Source organism: Lichenostomus cassidix, chromosome 29 (genome assembly GCF_008360975.1).
Source record: "Lichenostomus cassidix isolate B80296 chromosome 29, HeHo_3.0, whole genome shotgun sequence".
Taxonomy (NCBI): domain Eukaryota; kingdom Metazoa; phylum Chordata; class Aves; order Passeriformes; family Meliphagidae; genus Lichenostomus; species Lichenostomus cassidix.
The window spans coordinates 1,069,548-1,087,931 of NC_139509.1; the positions used below are offsets into that span (position 1 = coordinate 1,069,548).

At 61.9% G+C, this 18,384-nt stretch overlaps 1 protein-coding gene across 1 annotated transcript in view; it reads left to right on the forward strand.

The window, feature by feature from the left end:
• The window catches only part of LOC146425789 (integrin alpha-5-like), a 16,261-nt gene extending 3,335 nt beyond the window's left edge, over window positions 1-12,926 (forward strand). Inside the window, exons 2-10 of the mRNA XM_085041082.1 lie at window positions 350-451; window positions 1,172-1,252; window positions 1,339-1,441; window positions 3,033-3,185; window positions 4,098-4,175; window positions 5,595-5,708; window positions 8,818-8,919; window positions 10,350-10,472; window positions 11,194-12,926. Coding sequence (XP_084897208.1) covers window positions 350-451; window positions 1,172-1,252; window positions 1,339-1,441; window positions 3,033-3,185; window positions 4,098-4,175; window positions 5,595-5,708; window positions 8,818-8,919; window positions 10,350-10,472; window positions 11,194-11,277 — 940 coding nt within the window. The 3' untranslated portion in view covers window positions 11,278-12,926. The remainder of the gene's footprint in view (window positions 1-349; window positions 452-1,171; window positions 1,253-1,338; window positions 1,442-3,032; window positions 3,186-4,097; window positions 4,176-5,594; window positions 5,709-8,817; window positions 8,920-10,349; window positions 10,473-11,193) is intronic.
• Window positions 12,927-18,384: the final 5,458 nt, after the last annotated feature.

An 18,384-nucleotide genomic window follows, 5' to 3' on the forward strand; every position in this document is an offset into this window, starting at 1 on the left:
GGGGTCTCTGGGGGTCTCAGGGGCTCCCTGGGGGTCTCTGGGGGTCCCTGGGGACACTGGGGGTCTCTGGAGATCTCTGGGGGTCCTGGGGGGTCCCTGGGGACGCTGGGTGTCTCTGAGGGTCCCTGGGTGTCCCTGGGTGTCTCTGGGGGTCTCTGGGTGTCCCTGGGGGATCTCTGGGGGTCCCTGGGTGTCCCTGGGGGTCCCTGGGGGTCCCTGGGGGTCTCTGGGTGTCTCTGGGTGTCTCTGGGTGTCTCTGGGGGTCTCTGGGGGTCTCTGGGTGTCTCTGGGGTCTCTGGGTGTCTCTGGGTGTCTCTGGAGGTCTCTGGGGGTCTCGGGGGTCCCGCAGTGACCCCCCGGTGTCCCCGCAGATCTGGGGGGGGCTGCGCTTCACCCTCCCCCACCTGAGCGACACCAACGACAGCGTGAGCTTCGAGCTGCAGATCCGCAGGTGGGGTTTGGGGGGTTTGGGGTTTTGGGGGTCCTGGGGGTCTCGGGGTTTCCCTGGGGGTGTCCGGGGGTTGGGGGTGTCTGGGGGACCCGGGGGTTTCTCTGGGGGTCTCGGGGTGTCTCAGGGTGTCCCTGGGGGTCTCGGGGGTCCATGGGGGTCTCGGCGTGTCTCTGGGGTCCCAGGGGTGTCTGTGGGGGTCTCGGAGTGTCTCTGGGGGTCTCTGGGGGTCTCTGGGTGTCTCTGGGGGTCTCGGGGGATCTCGGAGGGTCCCCGAGGGCATTGGGTGTCTCAGAGGGTCTCTGGGTGTCTCAGGGGGTCTCGGGGTGTCCCTGAGTGTCTCGGGGGGTCTCAGGGGGTGTTCCTGGGGGTCTCGGGGCATCTCTGGGTGTCCCTGGAGGTCTCTGGGGGTCTACGGGGTGTCTCAGGGGGTCTCGGGGTATCTCCGGGGAGGTTGGGGGTCCCGGGGGGTCTCGGAGTGTCCCAGGGGGTGTCCCGGAGTGTCTCTGGGGGTCTCGGAGTGTCCCTGGGGGTGTCCTGGAGTGTCCCTGGGGGTCTCTGGGTGTCCCTGGAGGTCTCCGGGGGTCCCGGGGTGTCCCTGTCGGTGTCCCCGAGGGGCTTGGGTGTCTCCGGGACACCCCGGGGGTCTCTCTGGGTGTCCCGGGGGTGTCCCCGAAGTGTCCCCAGCATGTCCCCGGTGTCCCTAACCGCCCCGCCCCGCAGCAAGAACGCCAACAACTCGCAGAGCGCGCTGGTTCCGGTGGCGCTGGCGGTGCGCGCTGCCACCAGGGTGTCCGTGTTCGGGTGAGTGACACCGCGGCGACACCGCGGGGACAGCGCGGGGACACGGCCGGGCTGACCCGCACCCCCCCGGCGGTGTGTCCCCGCAGGGTGTCCAAGCCCGACGTTGTCACTGTCCCCGAGGGGGGGTGGGGACACGACCCCCCCCAGCGGCTGGAGGACTTGGGGCCACCCGTGGAGCACGTGTACGAGGTGGGGACAGCCGTGTCACCTGTGTCCCCAGGCTGCGGGCTCCCGTGTCCCCAAATCCGAGGGTTCCCGTGTCCCCAAACCCCGGGGATCCCCGTGTCCCCAAACCTGAGTTTGTCCCCATGTCCCCAAACCCAGTGGTCCTCGTGTCCCCAAACCCCGGGGGTTCCCATGTCCCCAAGCTGGGGTCCCCATGTCCCTCACCCTGGGGGGTCTCTGTGTCCCCAAGCCAGGAGTCCCCATGTCCCCAAACCCAGTGGTCCCGGTGTACCCCACCCTGTGGGTCCCCTTGTCCCCAAACCCAGTGGTCCCTGTGTCACCCACCCTGTGGGTCCCCATGTCCCCAAACCCGGGGGATCCCCATGTCCCCAAACCCCGGGGGTCCCCATGTCCCCAGCCTGGGGTCCCCATGTCCCCAAACCCGGAGGGTCCCCATGTCCCTCACCCTGCAGGTCCCCATGTCCCCAGCCTGAGGGTCCTTGTGCCCCTCACCCTGCAAGTCCCCATGTCCCCAGCCTAAGTGTCCCCGTGTCCCCAAACCCTGGAGGGCCCCATGGCCGTCACCCTGGGTGTCCTTGTGTCCCCAGCCGGGGGTCCCCATGTCCCCAAACCCAGTGGTCCCTGTGTCCCCAACCGGGGGTTCCCATGTCCCCAAATCCGGGGGTCCCCATGTCCCCAACTCGGGGTCCCCATGTCCCCAAACCCAGTGGTCCCCATGTTCCCAGCCTGGGTGTCCACCTGTCCCAAACCCGGGGGTCCCCTTGTCCCCAGCCTGCGGGTCCCCATGTCCCCAAACCCGGGGGTCCCCATGTTCCCAACCTGCAGGTCCCCATGTCCCCAACCTGGCGGTCCTTGTGTCCCTCACCCTGCAAGTCCCCATGTCCCCAAACCCAGTGGTCCCTGTGTCCCCAAAGCCGGGGGTTCCCATGTCCCCAAACTCAGGGTTCCCCATGTCCCCAACCTGGGATCCCTGTGTCCCTCATCCTGGGGGTCCTTGTGTCCCCAGGCTGGGGTCCCCATGTCCCCAGACCTGAGTTTGTCCCCATGTCCTCCAAACCTGGAGTCCCTGTGTCCCCAAATCCGGGAAGTCCCCATGTCCCTCATCCTGGGGGTCCCCATATCCCCAAACTGGAGTCCCTGTGTCCCTCACCCTGGCGGTCCTTGTGTCCCCAAACCCGACAGGTCCCTGTGTCACCCACCCTGCGGGTCCCCTTGTCCCCAAGATGGGGTCCTCGTGTCCCCAAACCTGAGTTTGTCCCCATGTCCTCCAAACCTGGAGTCCCCATGTCCCCAGCCTGGTGTCCCCATGTCCCCAAACCCCATGGTCCCCATGTCCCCAGCCTAGGTGTCCCCCTGTCTCAAACCCGGGGGTCCCCTTGTCCCCAACCTTGAGGTCCTTGTGTCACTCACCCTGCAAGTCCCCGTGTCCCCAAACCCAGGGAGTCCCCATGTCCCCAATCTGCAGGTCGCCATGTCCCCAAACCCCAGGAGTCCCCTTGTCCCCACCCTGGTGTCCCCATGTCCCCAATCCCGTGGTTCCCCCCTCCTGACCCCGCGCCCCGGGGATGTCCCCGTGTCCCCTGTGTGTCCCCAGGTGGTGAACGAAGGTCCCAGTGCCATCAGCCATGGTGTCCTGGAGCTCAGCTGTCCCCTGAGCCACCGCGGCCACCCGCTGCTCTATGTCACCGGTCACTCGGGGCTCAGCAACTGCTCGGCCAGTCACCCGCTGGACCCGCTGCGCCTGGCGGTATGGGGACAGTGGGGAAAATGGGGACAATGGGGACAGTGGGGACATTGGGGACAGTGGGGATGATGGGGACATTGGGGACATTGGGGACACTGGAGACAGTGGGGACAGTGGGGACAATGGGGACAATGGGGACAGTGGGGACACTGGGGACACTGGAGACAATGGGGACACTGGGGACAGTGGGGACAGTGGGGACACTGGGGACAATGGGGACAGTGGGGACACTGGGGACATTGGGGACATCTGGGACACTGGGGACAGTGGGGACACTGGGGACACTGGGGACAGTGGGGACACTGGGGACAGTGGGGACACTGGGGACATCGGGGACAATGGGGACAATGGGGACACTGGGGACACTGGGGACAGTGGGGACATTGGGGACAATGGGGACACTGGGGACAATGGGGACAATGGGGACACTGGGGACACTGGGGACAGTGGGGACATTGGGGACAATGGGGACACTGGGGACAATGGGGACAATGGGGACACTGGGGACACTGGGGACACTGGGGACAGTGGGGACAGTGGGGACAGTGGGGACATTGGGGACAGTGGGGACAATGGGGATAATAAGGACATTGGGGACAATGGGGAGCTGTGGGGACACTGGGGACAATGGGGACAGTGGGGAAAATGGGGACAATGGGGACAATGGGGGATGGGACACTGAGGACATGAGGGGACATTTGGTGGCACTGGGAGATGGTGCAATATGGGCTCTGGAGGGTGTCGGGCACCTTGGGGACATCGGGTGGCACTGGGGACATCGGGTGACTCTGGGGACATCGGTAACACTGGGGACATCGGGTGGCTCTGGGGACATCAGGTGACACCGGGAGCCGCCGGGGGTGGCCGAGGGTGGCCTGGCCAGGCTGTCCCCAGCACTGTCCCCTCTGTCCCCAGGAGCAGGAGCAGAGCCCAGGGCCACACGTCCTGCAGCGCCGCGACACGAGGGACACTGGGGACAGCGGGGACACCCTGGTGAGTGCCACTGTCCCCTCCTTGTCACCCTGTGTCACCCTGGGCTGACCTGACTGACTGTCCCGCCATTGTCCCCTCCTTGTCCCCTCTGTGTCACACCCCAGTCTGTCCCACCATTGTCCCCTCCTTGTCACCCTGTGTCACCCGGGGTTGGCCTGACTGACTGTCCTGCCATTGTCCCCTCCTTGTCCCCTCTGTGTCACACCCCAGGCTGGTCTAACTGTCCCACCATTGTCCCCTCCCTGTCCCCCTGTGTTACCCCAGGCTGGCCTGACTGACTGTCCCACCATTGTCCCCAAGGCGGGTGGAGTTGGGGTGACCCAGCTGGTGGCAGGGGGTGGCCTGGCCCTTGGGGACACCCTGGGGACACCCTGGGGACACCTGGGGGTGCTGCTGTCCCCCCGTGGTGACATCGTGGTGTCCCCTGGGGGTGCTGCTGTCCCCTGTGGTGACACTGCTGTTGTCCCCCGGGGTGCTGCTGTCCCCTGCAGTGTCCCCTGGGGTGCTGCTGTCCCCGTTGGTGACACCACAGTGTCCCCTGGGGTGCTGCTGTCCCCCTTGGTGACACCACAGTGTCCCCTGGGGTGCTGCTGTCCCCTCTGGTGACGCTGTGGTGTCGCCTGGGGCGCTGCTGTCCCCCTGCAGTGTCCCCTGGGCTGCTGCTGTCCCCCCTGTGGTGACACTGCTGCTGTCCCCTGGCGGTGCTGCTGTCCCTCCGTGGTGACACCGCCGTGTCCCCTGGGCTGCTGCTGTCCCCTGTGGTGACACCACGGTGTCCCCTGGGGTGCTGCTGTCCCCTGCGGTGTCACCACAGTGTTCCCTGAGGGTGCTGCTGTCCCTTCTGGTGACGCTGTGGTGTCGCCTGGGGCGCTGCTGTCCCCCTGCGGTGTCCCCTGGCGGTGCTGCTGTCCCCCCTGCGGTGTCACCACAGTGTCCCCTGAGGGTGCTGCTGTCCACCCTGGTGACATGGCGGTGTCCCCTGGGGTGCTGCTGTCCCCTGCGGTGTCCCCTGGCGGTGCTGCTGTCCCCCCTGTGGTGACACCACGGTGTCCCCTGGGCTGCTGCTGTCCCCTGTGGTGACACGGTGATGTCCCCTGGGGTGCTGCTGTCCCCTGTGGTGACACCACAGTGTCCCCTGGCGTGCTGCTGTCCCCTGCGGTGTCACCACAGTGTCCCCTGGGGCTGCTGCTGTCCCCCTTGGTGACATCGCGGTGTCCCCTGGGGGTGCTGCTGTCCCCTGTGGTGACACTGTTGCTGTCCCCTGGGGTGCTGCTGTCCTTCATGGTGACACCGCGGTGTCCCCTGGGCTGCTGCTGTCCCCTGTGGTGTCACCACGGTGTCCCCTGAGGGTGCTGCTGTCCCCCTTGGTGACATCTCGGTGTCCCCCCTGGTGACATCTCGGTGTCCCCCCGGTGCCAGGGCTGTCCCGAGGCCGAGTGCTTCCGGCTGCGCTGTCCCTCGGGGGCGCTGGAGAGACAGCAGAGGGTCAGCCTGAGACTCACCTTCCGCCTGAGGAGCCCGCCGGCCAGACAGGTGAGACCCAAAAATAGCCAAAATATCCTAAAAATATCCTAAAATATCCTAAAAATATCATAAAACCCCAAATCCCTGAGGAGCCCGCCGGCCAGACAGGTGAGACCCCAAAATACCCCAAAAATATCCTAAAAATATCCCAAAAATAACCCAAAATACCCAAAAACCCAAATCCCCGAGGAGCACGCCGGGGAGACAGGTGAGACCCCAAAATAGCCAAAATAGCCCAAAAATATCCTAAAATATCCTAAAAATATCCCAAAAATATCCTAAAAATATCCTAAAACCCCAAATCCCTGAGGAGCCCGCCGGGCAGACAGGTGAGACCCCAAAATACCCTAAAAATATCCTAAAAATATCCCAAAAATATCCTAAAAATATCATAAAACCCCAAATCCCTGAGGAGCCCGCCAGGGAGACAGGTGAGACCCAAAAATATCCTAAAATACCCCAAAATATCCTAAAATATCCTAAAAATATCCTAAAATATCCTAAAAATATCATAAAACCCCAAATCCCTGAGGAGCCCGCCGGGCAGACAGGTGAGACCCCAAAATACCCCAAAATATCCTAAAAATATCCCAAAAATAACCCAAAAATATCCTAAAACCCCAAAAACCCAAAAAATTCCCCAAAAAACCCAAAAAATACCACAAAAAAACCCCAAAACCCCCGAAAATACCCCATAAAAACCCCCAAAAGTAACCCAAAATAGCTCAAAAAAACCCCAAAAATAACCAAAAATACCCCAAAAATCCCAAATCCCTGAGGAGCCCGCCGGGCCGACAGGTGAGACCCCAAAATAGCCAAAAATATCCCAAAAATATCCCAAAAATATCCTAAAACCCCAAAATACCCAAAAACCCCCCCAAAAACCCCAAAATACCCAAACCCCCCAAAAACCCCAAAAATAACCCAAAATACCCCAAAAATACCCAAAAAATACCCCAAAAAACCCCAAAACAAAAAAAAAAAAATATCCCAAAAATATCCTAAACCCCAAATCCCTGAGGAGCCCACCTGGCCGCCAGGTGATACCCCAAAATATCCCAAAAAATAACCAAAAATATCCCAAAATAGCCCAAAAACCCAAAAATACCCAAAACCCAAAGAAAAACAAAAAAAAAACCCAAAAATAACCCAAAATACCCAAAAAATACCCAAAAATACCCAAAAATACCCAAAAAACCCAAAAATACCCCAAAAATCCCAAATCCCTGAGGAGCCCGCCGGGCCGACAGGTGAGACCCCAAAATAGCCAAAAAAATGTCCCAAAAATATCCTAAAACCCCAAAATACCCAAAACCCCCCAAAAAAACCCCAAAAATAACCCAAAATACCCCAAAAATACCAAAAAAATACCCCAAAAATACCCCAAAAACCCCCAAAATACCAAAAAAATACCCAAAAAATACCCCAATAAAACCCAAACCCAAAAATATACCCCAAAATATCCTAAAACCCCAAATCCCTGAGGAGCCCGCCGGGCCGACAGGTGAGACCCCAAAAATAACCGAAAAATATCCCAAAAAACCCAAAATACCAAAAAAAATACCCAAAAAAACCCCCAAAACCGAAAAATACCCCAAAAAACCCAAAAGAACCCAAATCCCTGCAGACCCCCTCTGGGCGCCAGGTGAGACCCCAAAAATACCCCAAAAATACCCCAAAAAAACCCAAAAAAACCCAAAATTCCCTGCAATCCCCTAAAATTCCCTGAAAAAAAAAAAAAAAACAAATGAAATTCCCTGAAATTCCCCAAAATTCACTGGGAAGAAAAACCCAAAAATTCCCCAAAATTCCCTGGAAAAAAAAAAAAAAATTTGATTCGTTGCGATCCCCTAAAATTTCCTGGAAAAAAAACCTGAAAACTCCCTGAGATTCCCCAAAATTCCCCGGGAAAAAAAAAACCAAAATTCCCTGAAAAAACACCTCCAAAATTCCTTGAAATTCCCCAAAATTCCCTGGAAAGGAAAACCGAAATTCCCTGAGAAAAAAACCCAAAATTTCCCTGGGATTCCCCAAAATTCCCTGGAAAAAAACCCCAAAATTCCCTGAAAAAACACCTCCGAAATTCCCTGAAATTCCCCAAAATTCCCTGGAAAAACACCTCCAAAATTCCCTGCGATTCCACAGAATTCCCTAGGAAAATAAAACTTGAAAATTCCCTGAAATTCCCCAAAATTCCCTGGGAAAAAAAAAAAAAACAACGAAATTCCCTGGAAAAAAACCTGAAAATTCCCTGAAATTCCCCAAAATTCCCTGGGACACCCCGGGGGTGGCTTTGGGTGTCCCCGAGTGTCCCTCGCCTGTCCGCGGTGGCACTGAGGGCTGTCCCCTGTGCCCGCGGTGGCACTGAGGGCTGTCCCCGAGTGTCACCAGTGGCACTGAGGGCTGTCCCCTGTGTCACCGGTGGCACTGAGGGCTGTCCCCACCTGTCCGCGGTGGCACTGAGGGCTGTCCCCGAGTGTCACCAGTGGCACTGAGGGCTGTCCCCCGTGTCCGCGGTGGCACTGAGGGCTGTCCCCAACTGTCCGCAGTGGCACTGAGGGCTGTCCCCTGTGTCGCGGTGGCACTGAGGGCTGTCCCCTGTGTCTGCGGTGGCACTGAGGGCTGTCCCCGAATGTCCCCTGTGTCGCGGTGACACTGAGGGCTGTCCCCGAATGTCCCCTGTGTCGCCGGTGGCACTGAGGGCTGTCCCCGCGTGTCGCCAGTGGCACTGAGAGCTGTCCCCGAGTGTCCCCTGTGTCCGCGGTGGCACTGATGGCTGTCCCTGAGTGTCCGCGGTGGCACTGAGAGCTGTCCCCGAGTGTCGCCGGTGGCACTGAGGGCTGTCCCCTGTGCCCGCGGTGGCACTGAGGGCTGTCCCCTGTGTCGCCGGTGGCACTGAGGGCTGTCCCCGAGTGTCGCCGGTGGCACTGAGGGCTGTCCCCGAGTGTCCGCGGTGGCACTGAGGGCTGTCCCCGCCTGTCCGCGGTGGCACTGAGGGCTGTCCCCTGTGCCCGCGGTGGCACTGAGGGCTGTCCCCGAGTGTCGCGGTGGCACTGAGGGCTGTCCCCTGTGTCCGCGGTGGCACTGAGGGCTGTCCCCCGTGTCCCCTGTGTCGCAGCGGGAGTTGGGGACACCGGCGCTGCGCTGTGACGCAGAGTTCAGGGTGCTGCAGCTGCCATACCGCGTGCGGCCAGAGTCCTACCCGCGCCACCGGCTGCAGGTGACACAGGGACACGGGGACATCGGGGGGACTTGGGGACATGGGGGATATGGGGGGATATGGGGACATCGGGGACATGGGGAACACTGCATCTGGCCAGAGTCCTACCCGCGCCACCGGCTGCAGGTGACACAGGGACTTGGGGACACCGAGGGGACAGGGAGGGACTTGGGGACATGGGGGACATGGGGGACATGGGGGACATGGGGGACATGGGGGACGGGGAGGGACTTGGGGACATGAAGGACATGGGGGACACTGCGTCTGGCCAGAGTCCTACCCGCGCCACCGCCTGCAGGTGACACAGGGACTTGGGGACATCGGGGGGACTTGGGGACATGGGGGAATGGGGGACACGGGGGACAATGTGTCCGACCAGAGTCCTACCTGCGCCACCGGCTGCAGGTGACACAGGGACTTGGGGACACCGAGGGGACGGGGAGGGACTTGGGGACATGGGGGATATGGGGGACAGGGAGAGACTGGGGGATATGGGGACATGAGGGATATGGGGACATGGGGGATATGGGGGACATGGGGGACGGGGAGGGACATGGGGGACATGGGGGACATGGGGGACACCGCGTCTGGCCAGAGTCCTACCCGCGCCACCACCCGCAGGTGCCACAGGGACACGGGGACATGGGGGGGACTTGGGGACATCGGAGGATCTTGGGGACACGGCAGGGATGGGGATGGACATGGGGACAAGAGGGACATGGGGACACGGGGGACATCGGGTCCAGCCAGAGTCCTATGCCTGCAGGTGCGACAGGGGACATGGGGACACAGGGAGGACAGGGAGGGACACGGGGGACACGGGGACCCGGGGAGGGACATGGGGCGGACGAGGCTGCAGTGGCTGCCGGGGTGACACCGCGGGTGACACTGAGATCGGGGGTGGCGGGAGGTGACACCGCTGGCGTGATCCCGCCACGAGGCAGCCGGGGGGGTCCCGGTGTGGGTGGCACTGGGTGGCACTGGGTGGCAGTGGTGTCGCTGTGGGTCAGACAGGGTGATGCTGTGTGTGACCCCTGTCTGTCGCTGTCCCCAGGTGGTGACAGCGCTGTCCCTGTCCCGTCCCGAGGCGGCCGGGGGGGTCCCGGTGTGGGTGGCACTGTGTGACCCCGGTGTGTCGCTGTCCCCAGGTGGTGACAGCGCTGTCCCTGTCCCGCCCCGAGGCGGCCGGGGGGGTCCCGGTGTGGGTGGCACTGGGTGACCCCGGTGTGTCGCTGTCCCCAGGTGGTGATAGCGCTGTCCCTGTCGCGCCCCGAGGCGGTCGGGGGGGTCCCGGTGTGGGTGGCACTGTGTGACTCCTGTCTGTCGCTGTCCCCAGGTGGTGACAGCGCTGTCCCTGTCCCGCCCCGAGGCGGCCGGGGGGGTCCCGGTGTGGGTGGCACTGTGTGACCCCTGTCTGTCGCTGTCCCCAGGTGGTGACAGCGCTGTCCCTGTCGCGCCCCGAGGCGGCCGGGGGGGTCCCGGTGTGGGTGGTGGTCCTGGCGGTGCTGCTCGGGCTGCTGCTGCTCGGCCTGCTCTGCTACGGACTGTACAAGGTGAGCCTGGGGACAGCGGGGACACTGGGGACACCGGGGGACACTGGGGACACTGCGGGGACACTGGGAGGGTCGTGGGGGGACACTGGGGATATACTGCAGGGACACTGGGGGACACTGGGGAGACACTGGGGGGACACTGCGGGGACATTGGGGTGACAATGGGGACACTGGGAGGGCCGTGGGGGACACTGGGGACACTGCGGGGACATTGGGGGATACTGGGGGGACACTGGGGACACTGCAGGGACATTGGGGACACTGGGGATATACTAGGGGACACTGGGGGACACTGGGGGGACACTGGGGACACCGGGAGGGTCATGGGGGACACTGGGGGGTCCTGGAGGGACACTTGGGGACACTGGGGGAACATTGGGGATATACTGGGGGGACACTGAGGATATACTGGGGATACTTGGGGACACTGGGGGACACAGTGGGGACACAGTGGGGACACTGGGGGACACTGGGGGGACATTGGGGATATACTAGGGGGATACTGGGGGGACACTGGGGGACACTGTGGAGACACTGGGGACACTGGGAGGGATGTAGGGGGATACTGGGGGGGTCCTGGAGGGACACTGGGGGGCCATATGGGGCCCAGGGGGGACATGGGGTGGCACTGGAGGGACACGGGGGTCACTGGAGGGACACGGGGGTCACAGGGGTGTCACCGGGGTGTCTCGGTGTCCCCTGACCCCCGCGCTGTCCCCAGCTGGGGTTCTTCAAGCGCTCCGGGCCGTACGGCACTGCCATGGAGAAGGCGCAGCTCAAACCCCAGGCAGCCTCCGAGGCCTGAGGGGACACCGCGGTGACGGGGACATCCCATGGCCTGGGGACACCCCGCCGTGACAGGGACACCCCATGGCTTGGGGACACCCCACGGCCTGGGGACACCCCGCCGTGACAGGGACACCCCATGACTTGGGGACACCCCATGGCCTGGGACGCTCCACAGTTTGAGGACACCAAAAGTCTTGGGGACACCTCATGGCTTGGGGACACCCCGTGGCTTGGGGACACCCCACGGCCTGGGGACACCCCGAGGTGATGGGGACAACCCACAGCTTGGGAACACCTCATGGCTTGGGGACAACTCATGCCTTGGGACGCTCCATGGTTCGGGGACATCGAACAGCTTGGGGACACCCCATCGCTTGGGGACACCTCATGGCTTGGGGACACCCCGTGGCTTGAGGACACTCCACAGTTTGGGGACACCGAACGGCTTGGGGACACCTCATGGCTTGGGGACACCTCATGGCTTGGAGACACCCCATGGCTTGGGGACAACTCATGGCTTGGGGACACCTCATGGCTTGGGGACCCTCACAAGGACGGTGTCACCTGCATGGCTGGCGACCCCCCGGAGGTGTCACCTGCACGGACCCCTATGCTGGCGATGTCACCTGTGCCACCGAGGACATCCCCACTGGTGGGGACCTTCACACGGACAGTGTCACCTGCACGCCTGGGGACACCACAGCCCTGGGGACACTGCGAGGACAGTGTCACCTGCATGGCCAGGGATGTTCCCACTGCTGGGGACACCGCAAGGACAGTGCCACCTGCACAGCCACCAATGTCCCCATTCCTGGGCACCCCTCACGGACAGTGTCACCTGCATGGCTGGGATTGTCCCCACTGCTGGGGACACCTCATGGACAGTGTCACCTGCACCGGCAGTGTCACCTGCATGGCTGGGATTGTCCCCACTGCTGGGGACACCTCACGGACAGTGTCACCTGCACCGGCGGTGTCACCTGCATGGCCAATGTCACCCGCACAGGTGACATCCCCACCCCACACCCTGGCAGGGGACAGCCACGGTGTCACCTCCCACATCGGACTGGGAATGACCGGGAATTGTCACCACCGCGAATTGTCACCACCGCGAATTGTCACCCCCGGACTGGGCACCGCCACGGTGGCACATGGGGTGACACCGAGCTGGCACTGCCACGCTGGACACGGGCACGGCTGGCATGCTGGGCGCGGGGACACTTTGGGGACACCACCGGGACACTGCAAGGACACCGCGGGGACACTTTGGGGACACTGCAAGGACACTACAGGGACACCCCAGGGACTCGCCGGTGGCCTCAGCGCTGTGACCTCAGCCGGGACAGGAGCTGCTGGCGGTGTCACCGCTGTCACCCTGTCCCCAGGGACGGTGCCACCCGCTGTCCCTTGGTGCCACCCGCTGTCCCCCGGTGCCATCTGCTGTCCCTTGGTGCCACCCGCTGTCCCTTGGTGCCACCGCCGCTGCACTGCCCTGTCCCCGCCGCGGGCACCTCACTTTGCACTGACCCCTGTCCCCGGGATGTCCCCGGGGTGTCCCCGCGGTGTCCCCAGGGTGTCCCCAGGGTGTCCCCGGGGTGTCACTCGGGTGTCGCCGGGTGTCGCCGGGTGTCGCGGGGGGTTTGCACTATGGCGGGGGGCGCGGGGGGAGGGGCGGCTTTGGTTTGTATTTAATTGGGGGAGGGGCGGCCGCGGGGCCACCAATAAACCAGTGTGACCCGGAGGTGGCCCTGGGGACGTGGGGACACGCAGGGGGATGTGGGGACATGGGGACACGCAGGGGGACATGGCGACACACACGGGGACATGGGGACACAGGGACGTGGGGACACACCGGGGGACGTGGGGACACAGGGACGTGGCGACACACATGGGGACATGGGGACACACATGGGGACACACACGGGCCAGGTGGGCACAGGGACTTGGGGACAGAGGGACACGGGGACACAGAGACACACACGGGGACATGGGGAGACACGGACATGGGGACACGGGGACACAGTGACATGGGGACACACATGGGCCAGGTGGGCACAGGGACAGAAGGACAGGGACAGGGGGACAGAGGGACACAGGGACAAATGGACACGGGGACGTGGGGACATGAGGACACAGGGAAAGAGGGACATGGGACAGGGGGACACACACAGGGACACAGGAACACTCACAGTGACACAGAGACACACACAGGGACATGGGAACACAGGGACATGGGGACATGGGGACACTCACAGTGACACGGGGACATGAGGACACAAGGACATGGGGACACAGGGAAAGAGGGACACAGGGACACACACAGGGACACACACAGTGACACAGGGACACGGGGACACAGTGACACAGGGACATGGGGACAGCCAGAGGGACACGGGGACACTCACAGGGACATGGGGACACTCACAGTGACACAGGGACATGGGGACTCAGGGACACAGGGACATGGGGACATGGGAACATGGGGACAGCCAGAGGGACATGGGGACACTCACAGTGACACAGGGACACACACAGGGACATAGGGACAGAGACATGGGGACATTCACAGTGACACAGGGACATGGGGACATGGGGACAGCCAGAGGGACACGGGGACACAGGTACAGAGGGACACAGTGACACAGGGACACACATGGGGACATGGGGACACAGGGACACAGGGACACAGGGACACACATGGGGACATGGGGACACAGGTACAGAGGGACACAGGGACACAGGGACACAGGGACACACACAGTGACACAGCGACACAGTGACACAGGGACATAGGGACAGAGACATGGGGACATTCAGTGACACAGGGACATGGGGACACTCACAGGGAAAGGGGGACAGGGGGACACTACAGGGACACGGGAACACAGTGACACAGGGACATGGGGACACAGGGAAAGAGGGACATGGGACAGGGACACACACAGTGACACAGGGACACACACAGGGACATGGGGATACAGGGACACAGGTACACAGGGACATGGGGACAGCCAGAGGGACACGGGGACACACACAGGGACATGGGGACACTCACAGTGACACGGGGACACTCACAGTGACACAGGGACACAGGTACAGAGGGACACGGGACACAGGGACACGGGGACACAGTGACACAGGGACACACATGGGGACATGGGGACACAGGGACACAGGTACAGAGGGACACAGGGACACAGGGACACGGGGACACAGGGAAAGAGGGACATGGGACAGGGGGACACACACAGTGACACGGGGACACAGGTACAGAAGGACACAGTGACACACACAGGGACATGGGGACAGCCAGAGGGACATGGGAACATGGGGACACAGGGACATGGGGACACTCACAGTGACATGGGGACAGAGGGGACACAGGGAAAGTACACGGGGACATGGGGACACAGGGACATGGGGACATGGGGACACTCACAGGGACACGGGGACACTCAGTGACACAGGGACATGAGGACACAGGGAAAGAGGGACATGGGACAGGGGGACACAGTGACACAGGGACATGGGGACATTCACAGTGACATAGGGACACAGCTACACAGTGACACAGGGATATGGGGACATGAGGACAGCCAGAGGGACATGGGGACACTCACAGTGACACAGGGACATGGAGACATGGGGACACAGGGACACACACAGTGACATGAGGAAACAGGGACATGGGGACACTCACAGTGACACAGGGACATACGTGGGGACACTACAGTGACACTGGGACACAGGTACAGAAGGACACAGTGACACACACAGTGACACACACAGTGACACACACGGGGACACAGTGACACCGCCGGCCGGTCACGCCCCGCTGCCCGCGCAGCTCAATTACAGCTCATTAGCAGCCGGGACTCGTCGGGCGTCAATAATTTATTGATCGCTCATTAATCATTCATCAATCATTCATCAATAATTGATCAATAATTGATCCCCACTGCCCCCCCCCGACACCGCGGGCTGCTGCTGGGGGGACAGTGACAGCGGGACACCCGGAGAGCCCAGAGACCCTAGAGAGACCCCAGAGACCCCAGAGAGACCCTATAGAGACCCTCAGAGAGACCCTATAGGGACACCCTATAGAGACCCTATAGAGACCCTATAGGGACACCCTATAGAGATCCTATAGAGACCCTATAGGGACACCCTATAGAGATCCTATAGAGACCCCATAGAGACCCTATAGAGACCCTATAGAGACCCTATACAGACCCTATACAGACCCTATAGGGACACCCTATAGAGATCCTATAGAGACTCTCAGAGACCCTATAGACACCCTACAGAGACCCCCTAGAGACACACCGGAGACCCCATAGGGACCCTATAGAGACACCCTATAGAGACCCCATAGACACCCCAGAGAGACCCCATAGAGAGCCTCAGAGACCCTATAGAGACCCCAGAGAGATCCCAGAGAGACCCTATAGAGACACCACAGAGACCCCAGAGAGACCCCAGAGACCCCATAGAGACCCTATAGAGACCCCATAGAGACCCCATATAGACACCCTATAGAGACCCCAGAGAGACCCTATAGGGACCCTATAGGGACACCCTATAGAGACCTTATAGAGATCCCAGAGAGACCCCTAGAGACCCTATAGAGACCCTACGGAGACCCTATAGGGACACCCTATAGAGACCCTATAGAGACCCCATAGAGACACACCAGAGACCCCATAGGCACCCTATAGAGACACCCTATAGAGACCCCATAGGGACCCCATAGAGACCCTATAGAGACACCATAGAGAGCCTATAGAGAGCCTATAGAGACCCCAGAGACCCTATAGAGACCCCAGAGAGAGCCAACAGAGACCACCTAGGGACCCCATAGAGATCCCATTGGGACCCCGGAGACCCTATAGAGAGCCTCAGAGACCCTATAGAGACACCCCAGAGACCCCATAGACACCTCACAGCACCCCCAGACACCCTATAGAGACCCCATAGGGACCCCATAGAAATCCCATAGAGACCCCATAGAGAGACCCCACGGAAACCCCACAGAGACATCACAGACACCTGACAGCACCCCACAGAGACCCCACAGACCCCATAGAGACCTCCCGGGACCCAGAAACCCCCTGAGAGCCCCACAGACCCCACAGAGACCGCATAGAGACCCCACAGCACCCCCAGAGTCCCCACAGAGACCCCACAGAAACTCCACAGAGACCCTACAGACCCCACAGAGATCTCCCGGCGTCCAGAGACCCCTTGAGAGCCCCACAGACGCCCCAGAGCCCCCCGAGAGAGCCCACAGGGACCCCACAGACCCCAGAAACCTCCCGAGAGCCCCACAGACCCCCCAGAGTCCCCCGAGAGACCCCACAGAGACCCCACAGCCCTCCCAAAACCCAGAGACCCCCCGAGAAACCCACCGACCCCACAGAGATCCCATAGAGACCCCATAGAGACCCCACAGAAACTCCACAGAGCCCCACAGACCCCACAAACACCCCACAGAGACCTCCCGCGACCCCACAGACCCCCTGAGAGCCCCAAAGACCCCACAGTGCCCCCCGAGAGATCCACAGACCCCATAGAAACCCCACAGAGACCCCACAGAGACCTCCGGCGACACAGAGACCCCCTGAGAGCCCCAGAAACCCCCTGAGAGCCCCCCATAGAGACCCCACAGACCCCATATAGACTCCACAGAGCCCCACAGACCCCTTGAGAGCCCCAAAAGCCCCACAGACCCCAGAAACCTCCCGAGAGACCCCACAGAGACCCCCGAGAGCCCCACAAACCCCTCAGAGCTCCCCGAGAGACCCCACAGACCCCACAGAGACCTCCCGCGACCCAGAGACCCCATAGGGACCCCACAGACCCCACAGAGACCCCCAGAGCCCACAGCCCCCCCAAAATGCAGAACCCCCCCAGCCCCACAGACCCCACAGACCCCATAAACCCCACAGAGACCAGATAACCCCAGAGACCCCTGGAGCCCAGAGACCCCATAGGGACCCCACAGACACCACAGAGACCCCACAGAGACCCCCAGAGCCCCCTGAGAGACCCACAGACCCCACAGACCCCTTGAGAGCCCCAAAAACCCCACAGACCCCAGAAACCTCCCGAGAGACCCCACAGAGACCCCCGAGAGCCCCACAAACCCCTCAGAGACACCCTAGAGACCCCACAGACCCCACAGAGACCCCTAGAAACCCCTCAGAGCCCCCCGAGAGCCCCACAGAGACCTCCCACGACCCAGAGACCCCCGAGAGCCCCACAGAGACTCTAGAAACCTCAGAGCCCCCGGAGCCCCAGAGACCTCCGGACCCAGAGACCCCTTGAGAGCCCCACAAACCCCTTGAGACCCCCATAGAGACCCCACAGAGACCTCCCGGCATCCAGAGACCTCCCGAGAGCCCCAAAGACCCCACAGAGACCCTCAGAACCCCCAAGAGACCCCACAAAGCCCCGAGAGCCCCAGAGACCCCCAGATCCCCCCAGACCCCTAGAGCCCCATAGAGACCCCACAGACCCCAGAAAGCCCCTGAGAGACCCCAGAGACCCCACAGACCCACAGAAGCTCCACAGAGACCCCTACAGACCCCACAGAGACCCCCAGAGCCCCCCGAGAGACCTCCCCCAAACCCCCAGAGCCCCACAGACCCCCAGAGCCCCCCAGAGCCCCCCAGAGCCCCGAGAGCCCCACAGAGCCCCCAGAGTCCCCCTCCAGACCCCCAGAGCCCCATAGAGACCCCACAGACCCCAGAGCCCCCAGAGCCCCCAGAGCCCCCGGAGAGCCCCACAGACCCCTGAGAGACCCCACAGAGACCTCACAGAGACCCCACAGCCCCCAAAACCCCACAGACCCCTCGAGAGCCCCACAGACCTCAGACCCCGCAGAGACCCCACAGAGACCCCACAACCCCCTTAAACCCCCACAGACCCCCCAGAGACCCCAGAGACCCCCAGCCCCCCAAATCCCATCCAGAGACCTCAGCCGCCCCCAAATCCCATCCTCCATTCCCACCCCACCCCATTCCCACGCTCGCGGGTGGGGCAGGGTGGGTCCATTTTCCCCATCCTCACCCACCCCACCCGCGCGGTTCCCATGGCAACCCCCTCCCCCTCCCCTCCCACC